The sequence below is a fragment of the Planococcus citri genome, chromosome 1 (assembly GCF_950023065.1).
Source record: "Planococcus citri chromosome 1, ihPlaCitr1.1, whole genome shotgun sequence".
In the NCBI taxonomy this organism is placed as follows: domain Eukaryota; kingdom Metazoa; phylum Arthropoda; class Insecta; order Hemiptera; family Pseudococcidae; genus Planococcus; species Planococcus citri.
In genome coordinates this window covers 29,814,108-29,839,947 of record NC_088677.1, presented here as the reverse complement: position 1 = coordinate 29,839,947, position 25,840 = coordinate 29,814,108, and the positions used below count along the sequence as shown (strand labels likewise).

The 25,840-nt window shown below is 35.2% G+C and overlaps 1 protein-coding gene across 11 annotated transcripts in view; it reads right to left on the bottom strand.

Moving 5' to 3' along the window:
- LOC135831251 (serine/threonine-protein kinase MARK2) overlaps nucleotides 1-25,840 on the bottom strand; it is a 139,996-nt gene that overhangs the window by 21,607 nt on the left and 92,549 nt on the right. For all 11 annotated transcript variants that reach the window (XR_010556171.1, XR_010556170.1, XM_065343605.1 and 8 more), the window contains exons 3-6: nucleotides 10,833-10,982; nucleotides 8,042-8,095; nucleotides 3,527-3,575; nucleotides 404-540 (exon numbers count right to left, since the gene is read on the bottom strand). Coding sequence is in view for 9 of the 11 variants with exons in the window: in XM_065343605.1 (XP_065199677.1) it covers nucleotides 404-540; nucleotides 3,527-3,575; nucleotides 8,042-8,095; nucleotides 10,833-10,982 (390 nt within the window). In the remaining 2 variants the exon portion in view is untranslated. The remainder of the gene's footprint in view (nucleotides 1-403; nucleotides 541-3,526; nucleotides 3,576-8,041; nucleotides 8,096-10,832; nucleotides 10,983-25,840) is intronic.

Genomic DNA, 25,840 nt, shown 5'->3' with positions numbered 1-25,840 from the left:
GTGCACAATTTTTTCTATCAATTTTTATGCTGGAATCAACTCTTAATATTTTACGTGATGAGAAAATTTTACGAAATTTCAAACGAATTGAATAATTTTCAATTCCAAAACATTTTCAATGCTCAAAATAGTTCTTAAACAATTTTTTAATTTTTTTTACCTCACTTTGAAAATCGTTCATATCATATTTGAGATATTTACCCCAGAGTAATCTGATTAGCCCACTGCCCACTCTCATCATAAAATTGGTACCCCTCATCATTTTCCCGAAAAAAATGTCCCATTAAACTATATTTTCATGGAATATTTGGGCCTCTTTGTATCTTCCCTCTAAATGAATCTGTTGTAGTCAAAATACGAAAAAAAAAAAGTAAATAAGGAAATATCATTTCGACATACTAACCTGCCTGAACTTAGCCCTGGCTTCTTTTTCTTTCATTCGTCCATGCAGCACCAGGTAATCGAAAACTTCACCGCCACTAGCGTATTCCATAACTAAATATAACGTTTTTTCCGTTTCTATTACTTGAAATAATTTCACTGTAGGAAAACAAAACAAAAAAAAAAGGACAACCATTAGCATTAATTACAAAAGAAAGTTATAAAGCTGTGTTCGTTTAAAATTAATCAAAATTTTCATAAACATCCTACACATAATACAACAAGCCATTTTGTCGAGCCACGCTCCATCTTAATTACGACGTCAGGGGTCAGAGTGAAGGGAAGGAGGGGCGCCGCGCCGCCAACAATTCTACATCTAAAATAGCCTTCTCAACTCTAAAAGAAGAGTAAGAAAAACATCCACTCGATGGCGTCTTCCTCTTCTGCCCTCTTTTCTCCGTCACTCTCGCTAGAGGTACATATTTCACTCTTTCTCTATGTTTTTATAACGTGCTCCGTTATCTTCATTTATTTTATTATATTAAATTATACGCGCGTTTGCCGCGTGAAACGAGATTTAAATTAATTATTAGGTATAATTTATTTACGCTTATCGTTATTCATTCGCGTTCTTCAGACCTCAACGACCAAGTCGACTCGACGCGGAGAAAAATAAGCTCGCAAACGTTTTCACGTTCGAGTACCTACTTATTTCGATTTTTCCTCCTCGCCTACTCATCGCATTCGCATCGTCGTTTTACGATGAAAATATGTACCCCTAACCTACCATCCCTTCTCTTCCAGGTCGTTATCGGCCAACATCGATTCATTTTCAACCTCCCCCACACATAACGAATGAAGTTCATCGCAAGGTATACCTACCTACCTACCTACCTACTAGATAGTTTAGATAACACTATACGCACACACACGATATTGATGATGATATTTTTCAACACCTACGAACGTTGTTAATTTTCAATTGATTTTCATAAACGACTTTTCAGAGATTGCTTCCTCTACTTCAACCCCTTCTGTATCTCGTGAAAACGTCGAGTAGGAAACTTCACAAGCGTCAGGTTGTCTGGCAAATTTTGCTTTGCTTCCTCCAAGTACCCACATACTTCAATATTCAGATAGAAAACATGCCATGCCCACGCTCACGATTTGCCAACGACAATGTGAAAAAATTAGATTCCTATTTTTAAAATTTTACGCAAAAAAAAATATATGTATACGAGGAAGTTATACAAATATCCGACGTAATCAAAATTCAATCCATCAAACTTCCACTATACAATATAAATAGATATTTTATCTTGACTTTTTTTACATTCGTAATATTTTTTCACGAAGAATATAAAATAACTACAAGGAAACATCTAATTCTAAGTTTATCTCGGTAAAAGCTTTGAAAATTTCCGTCGACGATAAAAAATCAAATGCTACAAGAACTTTTTTTTTACAAACATAAAAAATTGGAGAAGGGAAATGAAAAATCAGACCTCGTTTTCAAACACAAAAAAAATTTCAAGTTCGAAACCCTTCTCAGAATTTTTCTCTAAGTATTTGAATGATGTCATAAGGCCTTTCTCCTTGTTTTAATTTCATTACCTATTCGAATGTATTGTTTACACTTTTCCGAGTAAAAATCGTGACAACAGGAAATTTATCACGGTTAGTTGGTGACATGGTTAAAATTCCGCAAATTTTTCGTAACTTATCGCAGAATGAGTTTTCAAACAGATTTGCAGAAAAATAATTACATTTCTACCCATTTTTACTCGAAAGAAAACCATAAATGGTTGATTCGGACCAAAAATTCAGGATGTCTACCAAAATTTAATATTCAAAAATCGTGACCGGATTTTCAGTACTCTTACCCCCCCCCCCTAATTATTCAACGAAAAAACCGGATTGCCAGAGGGGGTGTTGGTCAACTTTCAATAGTTCCCATGTGACATAAAAAAATGTATGAAATACATACTCTGCAGTGTACTAAAGAAATCTTTCACTTTGACGTGAAAAAATTTTTTTGATGTGAGAAGTTAATTTTTCTACTCTCAAGACTCAACCCTTTGTTAAACGAGGGCGAAAGCTTTTGAAATTTTGAATTTTCATGATGATTCAAAATGCTATATTTAGCAGTAGCACTCTAGCACTGCCAATTGCCATTGAATAATAATACGAGAAGTTTTTGAAATTTCAATTCAGGACGATTTTTCGTGACTTTTTGGTACATAAATGAACGGAAATTCAGGTGGTTATTTCACTAGAACGTTGAGGGCAGCAAATAAAGAAAATCTGGGCAAAATCGAACAACCCCACAAAACACCAAATTACGAGCAGCTTTCCCTTCTACAACAAGTCGACACTTTCAATTTCAAACAAATGAAATTCCTTCAAGAAAAGTTCGCGAATAAAATTTTTGGAATTTTTATTAAAACCCTCCGTCTCACACGAATATGAACATCGAACACCTAAAAGCGCAAAATATTTTCGTTCTCCTTGAACAAACAGCAACCTCGTAATAAAACCCAGCTGTCCGAATGCGTACGACATTTTCTAAAATTTCCAACTAACAACGAACGGGCGTCCAAGGGAAAGGGGGAAGGGGGCGACTCGAAACAAGCCCTTAAAACTACGAAAATTGCATTTACAATTTGTAAAATTAAGGATCGAGTCGACAAAACAAAATTTAATTCGCGAATCAAAATTCGAAGAAAACTTTTTCATCTATTCTCTCTCCCTCTTTCATACGTAATTTTTTTCTATTCAACACATCGCCTAATTCAGTATTTCGATTTTTCCTTCTCTTGCTTTTCTCTATTCTGTGATACGTACAAAATCTCGAGTACCATTTTCATTTCATTTTTCCAAGACACGATACAAGTTCTACTCTTTTCTTGGCAATGTTTTCGAGTAACTAGATGATGTTAATACTACATGAAACTTTTCTTGTAAAGATTTTTTCCTTTTATGTCGCGACTCGTCGCTTTTTGCTGACATTTCTGGTTCACTTATTTACTTTGTTTCGTCGTCGGTACGACTTACGTATGTAGGTAGTAGGTACACTAGGTACATGTAGAATATGAAATAATACCGGTACTTTGAACAGTATACGTTTTAACGTCGACGTACTCACCTATATTTGGATGATCTAGCATTTTCATTATTCTAACTTCCCTAAATAACTGAAACAAACGAAAAAAAACAACGTATTATTATTTAGATTCGGCTAAAATACGACAATACGTATATCAAACAAACTACGCGTAAAATAGGTCTAAAATATCTAATATATACAATTTAGAATCAATTTGCACACGTTTTTTTCCTCTTGTTCATCTTCTCCTCTATTCAATTCATCGTTCGAGATAATGAAATTCAAATATCAAGATTTTACTCTTGTCGATGTCGTTGTTTCGCTCTTTACGATATACGAATTTTCACATCTTTTCAATCATCTTCCATTTGACCTTTATATGCGCGTAACTACCGAATAATTTCATGATCACGATGCTCGTATTCGTATCTATTCTCACCACAGAGCAAAACCAGCATCCCAACATCGGAGTGTAAAGTAAAACGCGTCACACTTAAAAATATCGTCGCCTTATCGCCGCCATCGTCATCGAGGAATCGATGATTTGAAAGTGAAATCGAAATTAACGCTACGAAAAATGCTACTTTTGTAGGTATTTTCGGTGCGGGACACAAGTGACGCGATGTTGCTGGCAAAATGTCACTCGTCGCTCGTAAAAAAACAAAATTTTACTACCGTTCAACTTCAAAATTTTTTTTTCACCGTAAAGATTCTCCACGCTGAGTTCAATCTGTAAGTATAGCGAGTAATTACTATTTGACCCACGCAAACGTGCCACGGCTGTAATTTTTTTTCTAGCAAAAACAATAATATCTTCTCTTTCAAGTTGAAGGCTACCAAAATGACCTATAACACGGATATCTCGTTTTTTTTTTCATCTTCACAGAATTTATTTGATGTGCTGCTGTTTAGCGAATTTATTATGATCATTGCATCTGGTAAAAAAAATTTCAGCTTTAGAGAATAGCCAAGTGAAGGTCTGAACGATGTCTCTTTCATATCAATAATAACACATTGATCGTTACGGTTAAACGGTATCGCGTTCGTTTATATTGCCATTGAACCAAAACGGGGCCCTTGAAAAAAGTTATATATATGTAGTTGTACAGTGCGTTCATTTCCAAATGGGAAACCAATCCTTGCCAAGTTCCTCTTCCTTTCGTCTTTCATGAGAAAAAATACGAATGTAGGTGGAGTACTTCGTAATGCGTACAGAAAAAAATGATTCGGCATTAAAAAAAAAAAAAAAAACTCGTCAATACCTACTCGAAATGACAAATCGAGAATTAAGTATACTCGTAGAAAAATTATTCGAAATCAATAAATTTTGATAGAATTTCTCAATGAATTTTCAAAGCACAACAAAAATTTTAAATTCATCAAATAAATCATTTTCGCAGTCATGACTAAATTGATCAGAAATCGAAATAAAATATGAATGAAAAATTCCCAGTGGAATCCTGTTCTTGAACATAATGAAAATACCGGTCGGTCCGACTTTTTTCCTCTCACGAGGGAGATGTACAAACTGGCAGAAAATGTTTTGAATCTGACAAAGCTAATTCTCATGAGCATCCAAAAAAAATACACCACCATTCAACATTTTAGATGAAAAAGTGCATTTTTCAATTTCTTGCAGATGGGGCGAAAATATTGACAACGACATGCAAAGCTGAAATTTGGTAAAAGTACCTACTCTTATTTTTGAGCCCCCCCTTCGCCTTTCAACACTTGAAAGGATGACCTTTTGATTACCAAATTTTCACTTTTGGACGATCTTTTTTTCAAAATTACGTAAGTTTCTAACCATAAAGTCAGGATTTTTCACATTTTCAGAGTTGATGACACTATTATTAGGTACTCAATTCTTGTTGTTTTTTATACATTAGTGATTTTTTCACGATTTTATTTCATTTCAATACTGTCTTGATCTATTTTTCGTAATTTCGCACAATCTATTTTCACATTTCGTTCAATTTTTTACAATGTTTCACCAATTTTCAGCCACATTCAAAGTAAGTATAGCATTTCAATAAATTTACAAGCAATTTTTGAAAATTTTTCTCAATATGGTAATTTTTTCACCAATTTACAGTAATTTTCAATAACTGGGAGGTCTATTCAACAATTTCGATAGATTTCAGAACACTTTTTGGGGAAAAACTACAACTTTTAAAATTTGGTCATTGGCGTCAGAACGGCTTGAAACCACCACTAATCGATTCAGCATGTTGAAATTCAAGGTATAAAATAAATTTCAGCTTTCCAACTTTTATTGGGTAAAATTTTGTGAAAATTTAGACTTTCAAAAATCCGCTGAAAGCTCCAGAATTGCTGAAAGCGGTTCTCAGTTTCCAAGCAATTCAAGGAGTCGAAAATACAACATGCGTTTTTCAGTTTTCCAAGTCAATTTGGTAAAATTTTCGTTTCTTTCAATTTTTAATTTTCAAAAATTCATTATATTAAACACAAAAAAAATGCATTTTTGATTTAGTTTGAAAATTTTTCATGCAAGGTGGGAGAGGAGACCTCCCTTGTCAGTGTTATCCAGAGATCGGACTTCGTGTGCGAGTCGTTCGAAATTTTGACTCGGAGTCTTTCTCAACGAGTCTTCAGAGGAGAAGACTACGAGTCACATTTGATTCTCCTTTTTTCAAGTCTTGGTTTAATCAAATAAAAATTCATGAGTTTCAGATGAAAATATGCAAGTTGAGTGCTAAGAAATAGGATGTTTTGACCAACTTCAAAATATTCAAAGATGTAATTTCTAAGACAAAGGAAATATTTGAAATAAGTAGTGCCCAATTTTTGTTCATTATTGACAAGTTCAAAAATTCGAGAAAAATAACTAAAAACCTGAACATCAATTTTTTCTAATTTAAATGTAAATAAAAGACTTCAATTGAGACTAGGCTCAAAAAAAAAAAAAAAAAAAATTAAAAGATTCGGAGCCTTCAAGTCCTTTACGAGTCTCATTTCTGAGCAGACTCGTCCGATCTCTGGTGTTATCCAATCTCATTATTCAACATTCATTCACCCAACAAATCGTAAATTTTTCTCCCAACGTCCAACTAGATTCCACGTCAGATGTCAACTCACAAGGTATCACAATTCATCCAATTCTATCAATTTGAATCCACCTTTATCCAACTCGTCATAATGCAAATTATCGATCGTGTAACTGAACTCTCAGCGTTCGAACAATCATCCCAGCCAATTTGAAGATAAGAAAGAGGCTTTTCAAATACAAAGGTCGTAATTTCACACGCGTCTTCTCGTCTACCAACACATCAACCCTATCTGATACTAAAACAAATACTTGAGCTTATTACAACACACTCACGAGTCACGAGCAAGATCGACGCCATGCCGACGTAAACAAAACACCATATCATATCAGCTAATTGGAAAATGAAAACAGCCCAATTTTTTGTTCTTATCATCATTTGCAGCCAACGATTCCGCAATCCATCGAGTAAACTTCGATCACCACCTCATCACCGTTCGACGACACACTTTACGTAACACCGTCGCAAAAATTTTCCTCGACCATTACAATCATAATAATCAGTTCCTCAACCGCTGGGTAAGATCTTATGTACCTATTACTCTAGTACACTGCACAGATATACACAAACCATTATTACACATTACACCGTAATCGTAATCGAAATGTACCTATAATAAGAAACAAGACCACTAACACACCGCGAGAAAGAAGACATTTAGTAGACGGCCGGCCAGTCGGCCATTGTTACGAGAGCCGAGAAAAAAAAATAGGCGGCTGAAATTCGCCACATAATACCCGCGAACTCATTACGTGTACATAGCACATACATACAGATAAGCGCAAACCACTCTACTTTCCACGCAATTTAAAATTATTTGTACATTCGCCTATTAGGTACATTTTTATAATCACTACGTCGTCGTCGCCGGACAGCGGACACCAACACATAAACCTATAGGTAACCAAAGGTAAGTCTAGGTGGCTCGAATGGCTAAATTCAACTCGTAATTTTCGCCATTAGCCCATTAAAATTCGCCGTACGAACCTCTCTTCCTTAAAATTCATTACCAGCGAAATTTTGTTGATAATTTCTTCCTCGTCGTCGTGTCGCACTATTTACGATCGTGGATCTCACAAACTCTTCTTCTTCACGGTTCACACTTTCAAATAAAAACAACATCTTACTCTCTGAACATTCGCATTTCAATTTCAAATCAGATCAAGGAAATAAGGTGCAGGAATCGTATATCATAAAACTCGCGTCAACGAAATAGCACCTCTTTCATCGTAATGCGAATTGCAGCACATCGCCATCAATAATTCATACATCTTAATATCAATCGTCTGATTACACGACAAATTCACTCGATTAACACACCACGATTTAGGTAGGTACTTACACTTACCTACTTATATCGGATTAACATTTAAATAAAACTTAAATTCAATTCAACAATAATAATACGAGTATAAGTATATTATCACTAATACGGCGCAATTCGTACATGCACCTCGTATATACTTCGTTACGTAAATTTACGTACCTTTTGTAAACTTGATGGATTAAGTTGTGTTTTATCAATTATCTTAATGGCTACCTGAAAGCAGAGAAAGAGCAAAAACATCGATATGTTAATACCAAAGATACGAATCGTACATTTAAAATACATTCGGGCGATATACTACGTAAATTATCGATAATAAGAATAAGTAGGCTATAAAGAAACATAATGTTCGTGTATCGTAATCGCGGTTATTTCGTATTCATTATTTATGCGAACATCCATTCCATACATCAAGAATCTTTCGAACAACGCAAAATACTACTTCAAATAGATTTAATCTGCGACGAACCGAAGAAAAAATTACTGCTAGGAGAAAAAAAAATTGAAAACATCAATTTCGAACTTCCATTTCTTACAATTCTCAACAAAAGAAAAAAAATTTCGACTAAAAATGAAATTTAATCCAACTGTAAGCGCTATTATAATCTCGAGAGAAAAATGTAATTTCTTTCAGATTTTTCAACATGGAAACTCGATTTTTTCAACTTGAAGATCAATCAATTTGACCAAGGGTTAAACTTGCCCTTACTTTGAAACCATCTCACATAATCATGTCCAGTTTTAGCCCAAAATTTTCGAAAAGTTTCTTCTCGATTCTCAGAAAATTACACAAAGAAAAAAAATTGCTTCAGAAAAATTCACAAAATTTTCCGAACAAGTCGATCAAGCACATAGAAATGGATGGAAACACACATAATATTAAAACATGGCTGCGCTCCTTCCAAGGCTCCTTCTCTCATTCCAATAATTCAATTTCTCGACCAAGAAAACTGTTAGGATATTGCGACCGAATTTTTTCAAACTTAGTACAGAAAAAAAGGAGATCAAAAAAGTTTTGTCTGACAAACTTCTTTTTCCAATTTTCAAGCAATTCTCAGCATTTTGAAAATTTTTGGATAATTTTTGAAATAAATTGAAAATTTTGAATTGAACAACTGATATTCTCAATAACCTGCCATGATATGAGGAGGGAGGGGGAGGGGAGTACATAAAAAACCAAGATCATATCGAGCAAACATGATTTCACAGAAAATATAATTTTGAAAAATAAAGCAGAGTTCTGGAATTTTTCCTGCAAATGATTTCCAATTTTTGAAAACCGTATCTTCCTCTTCGATGCTGCAAAAACTGTGAGCAAAATTTTGAGAACACATGTTTCAAGCCAAAAAGAGTGCAAGAAGTGGTACACCTCAAAATTTTTTTTTGGTCGTCTTTGAAAATTGAAAACTTTTACTCGAATTCATTTTCCAACCCTCCCCCTCTCCCTTCCTTTCTCCCCCCACACCGCACGATTGAAACATTCGAAAAAAATTCATACCTAGTGAAAGTGCAGTGTTCTTTTTTCAAAATTGCTAAAAAGGAAGACCCTTTTTTATTCGAGGATGCTCTAAGAAAATCTGATTTTCGACCAATACTGTAAAAAGCTTTTCATCCAGCCAAAGTAGCAAAAAATTCCTGTTTTTTTCTTTTTTTTCAAACAAACTTGGGCTCTTATTTTTTTTTTCAATTCCGTTTTTTTTTGTAAATTTTTTGTGGTTTTTGCGGTTTTTGAAAATTGAAACGTTGAAAAAAAAATTCCCTCAGACCTGACTCCCAATTAAAATAACAAAAAATATATCATTGAATATTTTGACCCTTCTCTCCCCCCACTTGAAAAAAAATTTTCCTTTAGACCCGACTCCCAATTAAAATGACAAAAAACATCATTGAATATTTTGACGCTTCTCCCCTCCCCCCAACTTGAATAAAATTTTTCCTATTAGACCTGCCTCCCAATAAAAATAACAAAAAATGCTTCAAACCTGGTTATTTTTTTAAACGTCGAAATTCTCGAATTTTTTATCCGAAATTTGATAGGTACTTTAATCTCAAGCCACCGATTTTCATAGTTAGCCTATCAATTTCACTCTTTGCGTTCACCCACCGCCCTACTACCCCTCTCCCCAATACACAACAAAAATAACCTCAGAGGACAAATCGTCATCACCGAACGATTACTTTCGTATAATTTTTCTATACTCGATAATATCGTTAATTGAAAACTCATCAATTATCCTCAACATCAATCCTGAAATTGCGAAACAACAACCTATACTCGTTTACCGAAGTAGCATTGCGACAAAAGTGGTTGCAAATTAGAATTGGAAACAGAGAGGCACCGAATGAAAAACCAGAATCGACCATGCTATCTCATCTGTTTTACGATTTACGTCAACAACGTCGAGTCTATGTACAAAAGCCTTTTGAACTTGACGATTCGAAATCAACGCCAATTAACATTTTTCTCATTATCGAACGCAGCAACAATTAATCAAGCTTGAAAATAATATTGACCCTTCGTATCGCTTCGGTTAATTACTAATTCGCGAACACCCTTCTTCTTACACGCGTGATCGTTTTTCTCTCATATACGTATACATACAAAATACGAGTACATAAATTGTACAATATTGTACGTGCATTCTCACAGTGTGTGTTTATTATGGTGCAGCATCGAAATCAAACCAGACCATCTTCGAAATAATTATAAAACACACGTCTCTACTATCGTTGTCGTGTTCATATCAATACATACGTTATAATGTCCCTCTCTACCTACTTCGTGCGCTGATACAATTTCCTCGGTGCCAAACACGAAATACCGCTTATTAAAAATGATAATTATAATACGACCGAATATACCTATACTACATATTATAATTTAATTTCTAATTCGCTAATCATGCGGCGTGCGCGGCGATGAACTGGTTTAAAAACGGATATCACTTACTTCTTTTCCGGTTGGAACATGCTTGGCTAATTTCACTTTTGCGAAGTTTCCTTTGCCAATTGTTTTGAGCAGTTTATATTTACCAATATGTGGTTCGTCCGAGCTTCGATTCCTACTTGGTTGGAATCTGAAGCGAGAATTTTCATCTCCCTGTAATCAGAACGAAAAAGAAAAACCAAACTTAGTAAATCTCGCGTAATAACCAAAATAATATAACACAAATTAGTACAAAATAGGTAGATACATCTGAGTAAATTTCAATACAGGTACACAAACGATAGCGCATAATACGGTCCAATTTAACGGCCGCCAGCGCCATCGCTAATTTCATTTTCACGTACGCAACATTACTACTACCGCGAACTGCAAAGTGGAAACCGAAACAACAGGGCGATTAATCGCTATATTATTTTTTTTACACCTCTTTTTCATCGCGTTCGCTAATTCGTATTCGTGCAATTCGACCCGGCGCGGCACGACGATGGCAGCACGAAGGGGCAGTTTAACCTCTATTCAGCTTTCTTCGTCATCCCTCACATGAAGAAAAAAAATTCACTTCAACTGTCGAGTGGCCATTTAACGAAAAGTTATTACACGACGAATGAGGGGAAGTGGGGCGAGAAATTAATTAATTTCGGTTGGGAGGAAAAAATTCGATACTTGGAAAATCCATTTTTTGCCTCCTCCCTAAATTCAAATCAGATGGCTGTCGTCACGTTGACCACAATAATTCTTACCTCGTTGTTGAGTAAGTAAATACTTTGTGTAATTTTTCGCACACGCGAATGCATTGGCTACTACTGTGAATTTTTCCAACGATTAGTAACGTGGAATAATTTTTATCATTGATCGGAACGAACACGATGGAACGAATTGAATAAGGTCGCGATTTGCACCGAACAAGGGAAAACAGAACAACAGCACGGATTTTATAGATGGTTTTCTTCATAATATACTCGAGTGAGATATTTGGTAAAAAATACGAAGTTTCAAAAAATGAGTCTCGATCATTTATTGATTGAAAACTCAGATGCATTCGATGGTAGGAAGAAGGGGCTGGACTCAAATGGAGCTATCTCCCCCCCTCCAAAAAAAATTGTTCACAATCCTGTCCTTCTCTTCTCAAGAACACAGAACCGTTGGTTCTCAAATTCAATTTCTCAGGCTCGTATTCAATTTTTTCCAAAAACAGAATAGTAACTTCACAAACCGAAAAACTAATTTAAAAAAAAAACAAAAATTCAAAAACCATCATACAATTGAATCAAAGTCAAATACTTGATGAGAGAAGATGGCAATTAAACCTTTCAATTAAAATCTGATAATAAAATTTGATCCAGGCTTTGTCACATTTGGTAAAAAGCAGACTTTTTTGAAGTTTTTTATTTTTTGCAAAAAATAAGTGAATATTTCTAGGAATATTTGGAAAAATGAAACTTTTCAGAAATTCTGGCAAAAGGCGAAAATTTATGCCATTTTTGTCAGAAAATGAGACCATGACAATTTAGAAAAGAAAGCAGAACTTTTTAACAATTCTTAGCAACAAGCAAGACTTTTCAACAATTTTCAAAAAAAAAAATGATACCTACTTATCTGCAATTTTTGATAAGGAAGTAATAATTTTCGACAATTTGGGACAATAAACCAAAACTTTGTAGCAATTTTGTGAAAAAAGATAATTTTTTGGCCATTTTTTTGCAATTATTGCCAAAAAAAAAATGATGTCTTCTTTTCGGTAACAAATCGAGACTTTCATGTGATTTTGGAATTAAAAATCGAAAATTTTGGGAAATTTCTGGCAAAATAGCGAGATTTTTCAACGACAAAAAACCCAGACTTTGATAATTTGAGCAGAAGGCAGGTCTTTTCAACAATTTCTAGCAAAAAAGCAAGACTAGACATTTTTGCAAAAAGCGAAATTTTTCAAAAATTTTGTGCAAAAAGCGACACATTTTAGCAATGAAATTAGACTTACGATAATTTTCGGTAAGAAAGAGAATATTTTTGGCAACATCGAGTAAAATTAAGCGAGACTTTTTACTTCAGGCTGAACAACATCAGCAAAAAAATTATACTTTTTTGCGATTTTTTGACAACTTTAGCAAAAGGCAGAGCTTTTGACAATTTCAGAAAAAAGGTCCCAAGACTTTTTGAAAATTTTGTTGCTGTTTTTAGCAGAAAACGACACTTCGACAATTTTAGAAAAAAGGCCCCACGACCCACGTTAAACAGGCAGATCAATTCAATGCCAAAATTGAAAAAAAAAACTCGAGCAATTAAAATTGTGAAGAAAAAAAATTCAAAAGTCATTCAATAATGTCAATACCGAAGTACAATCCCTAAATTTATTGAACCCACGTAAAATATGGAAGGCTATAGAGGCTACTCCACCTAGATGGGACGAATATCGAAATTCAATAAAATTCGGATCAATTTTTCGCAATTTTCGGATGACAATACGGTTACAGAATACGAATCCCAATACTTCCGCCATACACAATGAAAAATTATCATGTAAGTATGTGGGGTTATTAACATCATTTACCACACGTAGATATTTTTAATTGCTCTCGAATTCACCCAGTCGAAGGTCACGCTTGCCAGAATTTTCTCTAGAAACGGTGTACCTAAAAAAAAAAAAACACTTCAACAAAGAAACATTTCAACGTACCATGAGACAGGTGCCTATTGAAATTGAAAATATCTCGGTAAAATTTGGGGTTTTTTTTTATCGCAATCGACGATTAATTTTGGTTAAGCGAAAAATGTCGCGTCACGAAGTTTTCAAAACATTTACGTTGGCTTGTGATTGAGAAATTTATTAATAGAAAACCCTCTGCGGTGCGAGTGATTTGTTCAACATGGTGTAAATACATGCAACGATGACGTGTACCTACACTTTGTATACAATTTATATGTACATCTAGTAGGTAGTAGGTCTAGGTACATACTATTTTGTGCATGTATAGGTAATATATAGGTATCGATATTGTAGCTCTACCTGCGAATAACTTTGATGATTTATTTCATCTTTGGTATGCCACACGAACAATGCAAGCTGCGTAAAGAGATAATACATACAAGGGCCGCAGAATCGAGGCTTTTTTGCGAAACCAACTTTTTTAATGAGAATTTGGTCGAATTTTTTCGCCAAATCGCGAAGAATGTTTTTTGTTCGTATGACGTCACAAAGGTTTATTGTCAATATCGGAGAAACAATGGCGTTTACGTCATCGTCAACGTTGCTGCTACTGCTGCTGCGATGGTCGATGCTTAAATGCATTATAATGTACGAGAAGAAGGTTATTACAAGCGATTATGTAGCACTTAACGAGTTACCATATACGCGGGACGATACGATTTAAATTGCGAGTTTTTTTAATTGAAACGATTTGACGAAAAACGACCTGTACATTATGGTACGGTATTATTATATGTATATCGAATGAACGTCCGTATCCACACATAATAAGGTAAGGATACATTCGCGTAAATGGGAGCGAAATAGTTGGCAGTTGGGTGGCGACGAACGTCGTAAAGGTCTATCGACATACGTCATCGACGTCAATGCTGGCGACACGAGCACAACGACGACGACGCCATGATCGTGCTGCTTTGGCATTATGAAATGGAATTTTTTCAGGTAGATTACCCGAGAAATTTAATTCTTGTTTTCGTAAAAATGAAAGAAAAAAAAATCGCTTTACGTGGGCTGTATCCAGCTAGGTAGAATTCATCCTATGGCAAGTTAGCGAAATGATATCCCTAATATGTTTCCATTGATACGAGCCGGTCGATGCGGGTGAAATTTTTGCGGCGGCGAAATTATTACAAACATTCGGAAGAAAGAATACGACGTCGTTGTTGTCTTCCATCGTCGACGATGATATCGTCTTCTCATCTTATTTATACGTTATTATGTTCACGATTTATGATATATTATTAACGGGTTTTTATAGATATATAATACACGTACGAGTATATTGGAAGTTTGAAAGTCTTTCGTATACGAGGTCGATATGGTGTACGCGGTACGCTTTCGATCGATGACATACTACGCTATGGTATAATACGTGTAAATCCCGATATCGGTGTCTCCGATACATTGAAACTGGTCTGCACAGCGTATAAATGATGAGGGAGTTGCTTTCCCACAAATTGCGAACTTGATCATCATTTCAAAAATTAGGAAAAGATTAATTTTTGAGAGAAAAATAAGCTTTACCGCTGATTATTTAGTAATTTTTTATCACATCTTCAACACATTATGCAAATATCAAGATTAACTCATGTTTTGTCACAACAGAATCACATTGCTGTAAGGTTATAGGTCAGCTTCGACACAACAGATACACCCGTATCGTATCTACACATTACGTACATCTTTTAGCCAAAAATTGACCACAATTGTCGTCATCGTTGTTGCAACATAGCCATTTAACTCTTTTTCTTCACAATGCGAGAAATCGAGATGAGATTTCATGGTGGCTAGCCATTCTTTGTCACGAAACGAAGGCGGTGAACGAGAGAGGTACGATGTTTAATTGAGAACACGATGCTATGGCCATTGGCTGGACTGGACCGCGTAATTACGAAACCGAAACGCGATTATTTTCATTTTGCGGAATATTTTCACAAAACGCGTGGAATTAATGCGCAAATGTCATTAATCATTTGCCAGAGTCGTATAAATAAAGCGTAATTAATGACAGAAGGTGGAAGATTTTTTTTCAACATAATGTGCATTATTTTGAACACAACGAAATCGATGGTTAGTGTTGAGCAAGGTGTTTGGAACGAGTCTTGGAAGAAGAAGAGTTAGGGATGGTATTAGTTTTTACTATATTCGTTCAAAATTCTAAATATCAAAGCAGTGATTACGAAAAAATACACGAACGATTTAAAAAAAATAATCAGGCATGAAAATGACAGATAAATTCATATTTCTACAAGAACATTGTTTCGAAATTGGGCAAAAGCATCTTCGAAATGAAAAATCGTCCATTACATACATTTTCATTAGACATAAATTTCGAATAATTTAAAACTTCTGCTGGTTTTGAAAATTTCAACTCAAAATTTCCCACTTCACCACCTCTCGTCCTCCGGTCCTCGCAAAATCTGCCACCAAAACTATCGAAATGAATGTAAAACCGATTTCAACACGTCGCCCTTTCCCCCAAAAAATGGCTGACTAAATTCCAACCTGATTTACCCCAACTACGTTTCGACTCATCATTCATTCTGTTCTTACATGTATGTACCTATTTTCAAAGCAATGGACGGATACACAGCACCTAACACCAATATCAAATTTCAGTCTTCTTAACAGGTAACTTCGTACATATTAACCCCATTTTTACGAAATATCAGAACTGAACCAAGTACACGATTCGAACAGTTTCTATGCCACGTGAATACTCGTAAAAAAGAATCCAATTCAAAAGATTTCTTTCATATGCCCTTATAGTATAGCCTATCAATAACGCCTATTTTTCGTCTTTCAAAGTAAACCCTTCAAAATTGAGTACGTGGTTCTCTGGTACGTAATTTTTCTGCTCCTCTGCTTCTCCCATGGAACAAAGCTCTTTACAACCAAATGACCGATCGGACAACATTCATCCATAAACCTAACTAGGAAACTGCATTCGCAGCAATTGAATATACCACGCATACGTTTGTTCTTCGTGATCAATCGATCTTTTATTTCGCACACGCGTCACCATCGCCATTGTGCCCTTTCCTTATGCTTACGTTAGACATATTCGAAGAAAATAAAACGCTAATCAAGGCGCTTCAAGGTATTATACACACACAGCAAATACGTAATATTCCACACGTTACACTGAATACCTCATCTATTAATTGTCTAGGTATAATGTCGCGTTCATCTGTTTATGGCTAGCTGTGCGAAATACAGCAGCGAAGAGAGACAGAAAACAGAGAAAAAATCCAAAGCTATACACCTACACCGACATGCACAACATTCCATAGCATTTTTTCTTCTTTGCTACATAATAGCAGACATTCTCTCTCCGTAAGCAACTTTCTTGCAACCTTTAAAGGTTCTTCTTCTTTTATGTTTCCTGTTCATATGCATATTATTGAGCATATTATCGAGTCATTATATTTTCTCGTCGCAAAGCTACTCGAGAAGGAGAAGGTTTTCGGGATTCGATTACCTATACCTACTCGTACCTATGCAGAGGAGACATTGTACCTGTCTACACATACATAAAAATAGCAATGGGCGACCACGACGACGACCATGTGTCGTTGTCGTTTTCACAGATTTAATAATACGATAATTACTCTCTAGAAAGACGAATCGGAATATCGCACAGTGCAGCTTTCTCGAACATTATTCGCGATTATCATTTTAGCCAGCGTAACAAGTTACTTTGCTCGTGTGTATCATTTGCATACGAATATAATGACGTTCGTGAAGGAGAAAAAAAAGTCCTAATCCTAACCAGTCTACACACTATCATGTACCTGTACCTATGTACATACAATTATAGTACGATATTGCACGTTATTCCGAGTATATAGCTCACGAGTTTCAATTCTTTGCTTCAATAGGAAAACTAATCAAATTATTTCAATAAGCAGGCAATTTTCGGCCTAGTGTTATAATCAAGGCTGTCGAAATGACATTTGATCCGGACAGAATTCTAGGGTATTGATAATTGTAGCAAAAGGAAGGGATTTTTGGCAATTTCTGGCAAACTGAGCAAGACTCAAGTACCCATAGGCATTTTTTGTAAAAAAAAACGGCTATTTTGCTAAAAAAGCAAAGATTTCTGTCATTTTTGGAACAGAATTTTTGACAATTTCAGCAAAAAGAAGTAGGTACCTCTCGGAAAGTAATCAAAGACAAAAGAGTGATTTCTTTTGGACAATTCCTGGCAAAAAATAAGGCCATTGAATGCCTAGGTCATTTTTTTAAAAAATTAACTTTTTAGTATTTAGCTAAAAAAGCAAGAATTTTGGTCAAACAACAAAACTTGCACAATTTTAGCAAAAAGCTGAACAACTGTTTGTTGGGTAATCACTAATTACATGCTATATTGCTACATAGTAGTAAAAAGTGATACTTGTTTACTGTTTCTGGTAAAAATCAAAATTTTTGGGAATTTTTTTTCAAAAAAAGGACGCTTTAAAGCCATTTTGCCAAATGGAAAATTTTTTGTCGCAATTTTGAAAAATCGAGAATCTGACAAGTACGATTTCAACAATAAGAAGGACTTTTAGGTTCATTTTTGGCAAAAAAAAAGCTAGACTTTTGGACAATTTTTTGACATTTTTTTTTTTTTGAAAATTTTGGTAGAAAGAGGTCGTTTTGTCAATTTTTGCAAAAAGAAAAAAATCGACAATTGTGTAGCAACAAGCAGAACTGTATGGTAATTGTTACTAAAAAAATTATGTTTTTTTACAATTCATCATTTTTGTTCGTGAAAAAGTGAGACTTTTTCAAGGAGAAAATTGAGGCTTTTCGACAACTTTTTGTAAAAAAAGTGACAACTTTTAGCAATTTTTAGCCAACGAAACTGTTTGGCAATTTTGACAAAATGAGGGATTTAAGAAATTAAAATTTTAAAAAATTCGTTAAAAAAAACAGAAGTAACTTTGATAATAAACAAAAGGTTAAAAAAGTAACCGAGTACGATCCCTGGACGAGATCACTTGAGGAATGGAGTTCATTCGAGATCTAGAGATTTAACCATTGAAGTGAGGCGAGTCAAAATTGAAAATTACAGAGAAATAATTTTTAAAAAAAAGACTAATCAGGTACCAAAATTGATGAAAATGGTCAAAAATGAAGCCATCATGAAATAATGCCTTCATCAAGACTAACATATCCAAATTTTAGCATCCTAGGTCATCCCCACTCCATCTAAGGTCAAAAACCCATCATTTTTCCTGTTTTTGACCCTTCAGCCACTCCAAATTGACATACTGAATTAGTCCAAATTTTGCACAACCATGATATAGTGTCACAGATAATATGCATTTTATCATGGGTTTAACCTTATCTGACCCCTCTCATAGGTTGAAAAAGTCTATTTTTGATCTATTTCTCGAGATTTTTGATTTTTGTAACAGCTTACACCCCCTTCCCAATCGACTCAAGGTTAAAATTCATAACGTACGATGCAAAATTTCACAGATGTGCCTTTTGTAAATTTTTTTCAACACGATAGCACTGACCAAATTATGTATCAGTTGGATTCATTTCACACAAAATTTTGGTCAGTTTCCAAATGAAAAATTAACCAATGAGGACTTTTGATGGTAAATAGGCAAACAAAAAGTAACCACGTTGTAATGTCTGACACTTCCTGCTGCAATGGGCTACAAGAATCTACCTCAATTAGTACATCTTCTAGAACACCTTTCAGAATCCCATTTAACCTACAACATTATCAATCAATTATCTAACCAAAGACTCTAGCTGTGTCTGTGTCAATCCGAGTCATTGACAATGACAACAACGAGTCATCTCACCGTCGTCGTCATCATTGTCACCACAAAAGTAGGCAAATTAAGAACAACAAGACACACATAACCATATGGCAAGCAAAATACCGCAATGATGGGACCAGAGGGTACGGGACGGGAAGTCTGCGATGTACAAGTACACATAATGATTAAGATGATCGCGAACTACAGCAGGAACAAGTTACTCACAGTTCTGGCTAGATGATGGTAACCGGTACTTTTTTGCGATGCCGAATGCAGCGCCGGAATAGGCTGAACATTATGATGATACGGCGGCAACGATGTCGGAGCCTGCGTCGTCGAATGCATCCAACTGATGTAACTAACGGTCGAGCCTGACAAAGCCATGATATCGCAGGCCATCAAAATGGCTTCCACTTGCCGCCAAACGTTGCTTTTTCACCGAGAGAAAGTATACCTCTCGAGGTATCGATTCGGTCGCGATCGCGATCCTCTTCTTCGCGGTCTGCACTTATTCGATAGCGAATACGACGACGACCACGTTAATTAGCCCGGTCGAGTGGCGCAGATTACTACACGTATAGTGTACACAGGCACTCGTACTTATAATACTTTGACAGTTATAGGATTTTTGCGGCAATTCTATCCAAATACCGTGGTACTAGCGATAGGTAATCTCTTCACAGTCCGCATTTCAATTTACCACGCCGTTAATAACGTTAACGACTCGAATACTCCATCATCCTATACATTTACGAAAGCCAAAATAAAAATCAACTCTTGAAAACGTCGCTGTATTTCCTTCAACTTCTGCTTCTACTTTTTCTTCAGCAGCGAAGAAACAAGAAGGACAAGAAGAAGGAAAATCAACGTTCATTAAATTCATGTAAGTACATTCGCACATGAAAAAAATGACTACCAATGCCGCAGGCCATTTTACCCAACGAACGTTTACCATTCGACCATCGAGAGACGTACGAAAATCATTTTCTCTTTCTTCCTTCATCACAATACTCATACTCGTGTTGAATATCGCCGCAGTAGCTGCCTCCAGATCTAGAATTCGCAAGTCGACGATGAATTACTCTAAGCAAAATTTTTTTCCCACCTCTTCGCCTCTCCTCCTGCTCCTCCTCTTATTCTTCAACAGCAGCAACAACAACTCTACAACAACCGTTCACAATGAATTAACTAACCGCAACATCTGGCACACAATTTCGTCTGTGTGTAGTGTACTATAGCACCGCCGAATACAATATAACCTTGCGTGCGAGCCATTTTTTTCTCGCTCTCTTTTTGTTTTCCTTCTTCACTTATTTTCGTAGATATACATTTAATCAAGTAGCAAACAGGGCAGGACGGAGGGGTACGCAACATCGAACCGAATCCACCATACAATCGATTAGCCAAAGAAAAGCCAAAAAATACCTTCGATTGAAATGCATGAAGAATAAAATTAACACCACGCCGAATCAATATCCATAAATATCACACCCCGCCACACATCCCTTCGCCTACTTTACGATACGTTGCCATCAAATTCACACTTCTTTCCTCTCACACCATCGATGATCTTTGCTATACATATGAGCATAAAATGTAGGTATGTGTGTACAGCGAAGTAAGTGTACTATGAAGTATGCACATGAACAATGTAGTGCATACTTTTAGCACTACATACATATATGGATGGTAAATCTTCTATATGGTTATTTTTTTCAACTTGGTCGAGCCAATTTTTTGTTCTTTGCATTTTATCGACAATGTAACGCGAATAACCCATCTTATCTGGGTATAACGGAGACTCGACCGATTTATCAAGCAAAAATGAAACATCGCCGACATTAGATTATTACCACAAAAAACTTGACCTGATTTTTGAAAATAGGTATTCTCCTTCAAGGGGATGAAATAAAATTTAAAAAAATTTCCTTCCTCTTTGTCAATTTAAAAAACTGATTAAATATGAAAAATCATTGTTAGTAAAAAATGCATTCAAGAATCAGAGCAAAACACATAAAATTTTCGATATTTTACCTTTCACAGAAAATTTTCATTTTAAATTTTTTTTTCGTTTTTCGTGTTTTATGCAATTTTATCAAAATTTTGCTGAAATTTCAACATTCAATTTCTGGTGATTAAAAGTAATTTAAAATTTTTCCCCTCATTTTTTTGTCCTTCCTTTACAACAATTTTTCATGCAATTTTTGACTAATTTCACTCAAATTTTACCTATTTCTGGTAATCTGCTGATTTCTATTTTTTTTACTGTTTTTAATTTATAGATGTTTTCAACACTTTTACAAGTAATTTTTGACAAATTTTAGTAAAATTTCATCAATTTTTGAATATTTGCTGGCCCAATCAAAATGCAGAATTCTTCCAACACTTTCACGATAGAATTTCATAACCTTAGATTTTCATTTCAATGATTTTTCATCAATTGACAAAATTCTAAAGCTTACGAGAATTTTCGAGGCATTCGTTGATCATCTTTCGACAATCAAGCTTCCTAAACACAGATCACAGCGTTGAAAAAAACTTCATCTCAGCACGACAAAATTTTCCCCTATTCCGCAACAATCACGTAATCTCATCGATACGAGTAACTAAAACTTGAACGATGCGTTGGCGATTTTCAACATTTTCACATCCTCAAGGTTACGAGTAAATTAATTAGAAAGGTTTTTCGATACACCGAATCGTCGCCAAGTTCGCGTTCAAAAATGAAATACAACCGACAAAAAAAGTATACGCACGCTAGTAAAACTGCGAATGAACATCATCAAAACTACAAACCTAATACACCCAACTACGATTAATAATATATTCATGAAAAAAGGAAAAAAATGAACAATAACAACAAAAACACTCCACACTCGCTCGCAAATAAGTTATCACATCGTTAATAATTAATTACACGACTGTTTACAAACTTCGATGCGATAAAGTATAAGAGAAAAACGGTTTGTATTTTTTTTTTTTTTTAAATCTTCCTTTCAAATCAACTGGAATTAAAATGTTGTTTCTTTTAGTAAATTAAACGCGCATATACATGTACTTTCCTCTTTTTTAGTTTTATAGCTACCGGAGATGACGTCGCGACACGATTTCAGCTCAACAACGATGCGATAATTTCCTCTTCCTTTTAGCATTCCCTTTTCCAAGATGAAAAAAATAATGAAATATCTACAAAAAAAAAATTGTACTTAAGCGTAGACATAATAAACATTCGCGTAAACGCACGATTTTACATATATTTCTTCGACTAGTATGACGTCAGGAAAAAAACACCTATATCGAGGTTAATTTTTTCGCATTTTATATATTTCGCACGACGATACACCCTCTCTTTTCCTTTACCCTATTTCAAGTACACGAAATTCATCGGCACGAACTTGTACTACTCGATGATGCTGGCACCAAATGGGTATAATTTCCTCAGAGTGAAGAAAAAGTACAGAAGATTTATTCATTCACAACTTTCAGTGTCAATGAGGAAAACAGCACACTTTTTCAAGTTTTTTTTTTTTTCAACCAACATAATCCTAAGAGATTCGTATTATCATTTATCAGAGTTTACGTCACGATAATAATTTTTTTCAAACCTCCGAACGAATTCCAATTTTCAACAAAGCAATTTCACCAGTTCAAAATTTTGGATTAGTTTACCATAACTTTCAGATACCTGAAACGTACTTTCGAAGAAAACAAACACAAAACTCGACATTCGAACAATTACTACACCACTCTTCCTCCAAGTACTTTCTTATGGGAAAGCTTACGTACAATACCAAAGAACACGCAGCCATTGTTCCGTTTCATTTTCATTCAAAAATCTCTTTCACCAGCACCATTCACATTGGTCGAAAGACTACAACAATCGAACAACATTGATGAAAAAATTTCCTCGAAAAAAAAATTTCCTTTATAATTCGAATTCGAAATTCTATTCATACCGTCGACGTTGAGTGTTCTCTTTTCATCAGTACAATAGACTGTAGGTGCTGGAAAAAACAGCTAAAATCAGCCCCAAGTCGGCTCAATTTATTCGCTCTTCCGAGTCATTTACCGAACCGTTTTCTTTTCAACGTTAAAAGAAAAACAAATTTTCGAAAAATACAAAAACACGCGATACCTTGGAATTTTTTTTCCTTTTTCTTTTTTCGCTTCTCTCGCGTTTCAATACCTTTAAAAACAAACTGTAGGTAAGCTACGAGTCGGCGAAGATGAAAAAGGAAAAAATGGAGAGAGTTCGATTCGAACACGAACAATACCATTAACGTTTCAAATTTCTGTATCAGTATCAGTTGTAATATCGTTTTAGAGAAAACAAAATCTTGTACTAAAAAGAAATATTTGTTTCTGCCAAGATCCGTTTTTTCTTCTTATTCAAATGATGGTTTCTTATCATCTTCATCAAAAAATGACAAAATATCCCCATTTTGGGAATTCAAAGACGCCAGAAAGCTTTAGAAATTCAAAATACTAAATCAATTCATGACGTAAGAATTATTTCGTACAAAAAATTGATAACAAAAACATACTGCTTGAAAATACGCAACGAAAAAATTCAAAGGCCACATAAATTGTGCTGCGAAGTCATAGTCGAGTTACCAGGTATGGGGAAAGTAAATTCTCTCAAAGATGGCCAACTCGATCTTCCAGTTCGAAATTTTCAAAAAAGCACCCCTTTTTAATCAATAACTCCTTCTCTCACCTGACCCCTCACCCTTAGCATGAAATCCATACACTTTGAATGAAATATCCGACAATCCTACCGTTTTCAAATAAGTCACTACGTCAAATCATCATAACTTTCGACTTGAAAAATTACAACTTTATAACCGCTTTCGAATAAAAATCACGACTTTTATGACAGACGTCAGAACTTCACGACAGCCTGACACAGAACTTATATTCTTCTCTCGAACAGTAACAGGTATACTAAAAAGTCAACATTGAAAAATAAGTTCTCTTTACAAAATTTTCACCAAACTCCCTGCACATGCCCCTACAAACTTCAGAACAGACAACACTTCTCAACTCTATGGGAAACTTTTTATTACTCATTCTCTCAGGTACGTAACTACCTTTGAAACTATACAAAACCGACCGAAACGTGCGACAAGCACAAACGAAATATTTTCACTTGGCGACCAACTGGCTCGTCGAGTACGCTAAGGTAAAATACCACGTAGATTAGGTACGCCCTTTAATTATAGTACATCAAATTTCGCGTTACCTACTCACACTCACGCACACACACACATAACACGCGCATATTCATCGTCTATTAATAATACGTACTCGCTACTACTGCCCTAATTCTCTGAAATTTTCACGTACTTGCATATACATTTTTCAACCGTTACTCAGGGTCGTTGAGGCAATTCGTACACGAAGTAATGCACACACACACAAAAAAAAACGAAAGAAAAATAGCCAAATACGTGAAGTATAAAAAAGGGAAAATTGCTTCGTTTGTCGCGTACGATAGCTTTCTTGGACAATTTACTATATCTTTAACGAAGGTCGATCTGAATAAACCAAAAGGTAAAAATAGACCTTTCGCATTATTCAAATACACCTACAAAATACCTGCTACCTAGCACCTAAATTCCTCCTACAGTACACACATAAACTTTCGAGAAACACCTGCAGCATTAACACCCCCATCGCATAACAAGTTGAAAAATTGAAATCGATTCGCCTTGCGTAGATATAATTTTACTTCGTTACATCGCACTATACAGAAAAAACTTCGAACGTACGAGTATTTAACGAAATTTCGTTAATTTTAGAAACGCGTTAAATATAGAGCTCTAAAAGGTAAACAAGAACAGTACCAAAGTTTACATTAGCCAAATAATAACCAAACCGCCCATATTACGCTACATCTTTACTTAACCGTTACTTAAAAACGTCACGCTTTTTGGAGGAAAAAAAACGAGGAAAAAATGTCACTTTGTAAAAATGAAAAACAACTTTGCCACGAAACGACCACCGCGCCGTCGAGCAAGTCAAGTCAATACGACCTTTTTCTTCCCTCACGAAGCGAAAAAATATCCCATCAGCTCGCACTTGACGCTGCTATAATACCATAAGGTAGTAAAAATCACACGACGACCTAATTAGCGAAAAGAAGGGTTCAGGGTAAATACATATAGGAAAAACACACTATTCGTCTCTGTCCGGTATTTTCAACCCGTTAATTGCAATTTCGCTTTCACGCTTCCGCCTACGTTTAGTCCTTAAAACGATTATTATGAGATGAATTTATAGCCATTAGGCCATGATTTTGTTGAAATAGGGTTTTTGAATGAACGAAATATTTGCAAAATTCATTTCGAGTAATAATGGTTTTTTCTTGATTGTACGAGTTCGTGAGAATTGTAATGGAAAACCTCAAACGGTCACAACTCCTCCCATCAAATTACACTTCCTTCGGCGGGTCAACAAACTTTTCGTGTCACCCAGAATGGAAAGACAAACGATGTCACGTTGACAAACGCCAATTCAGCCTATATATTTTCGGATCAGCG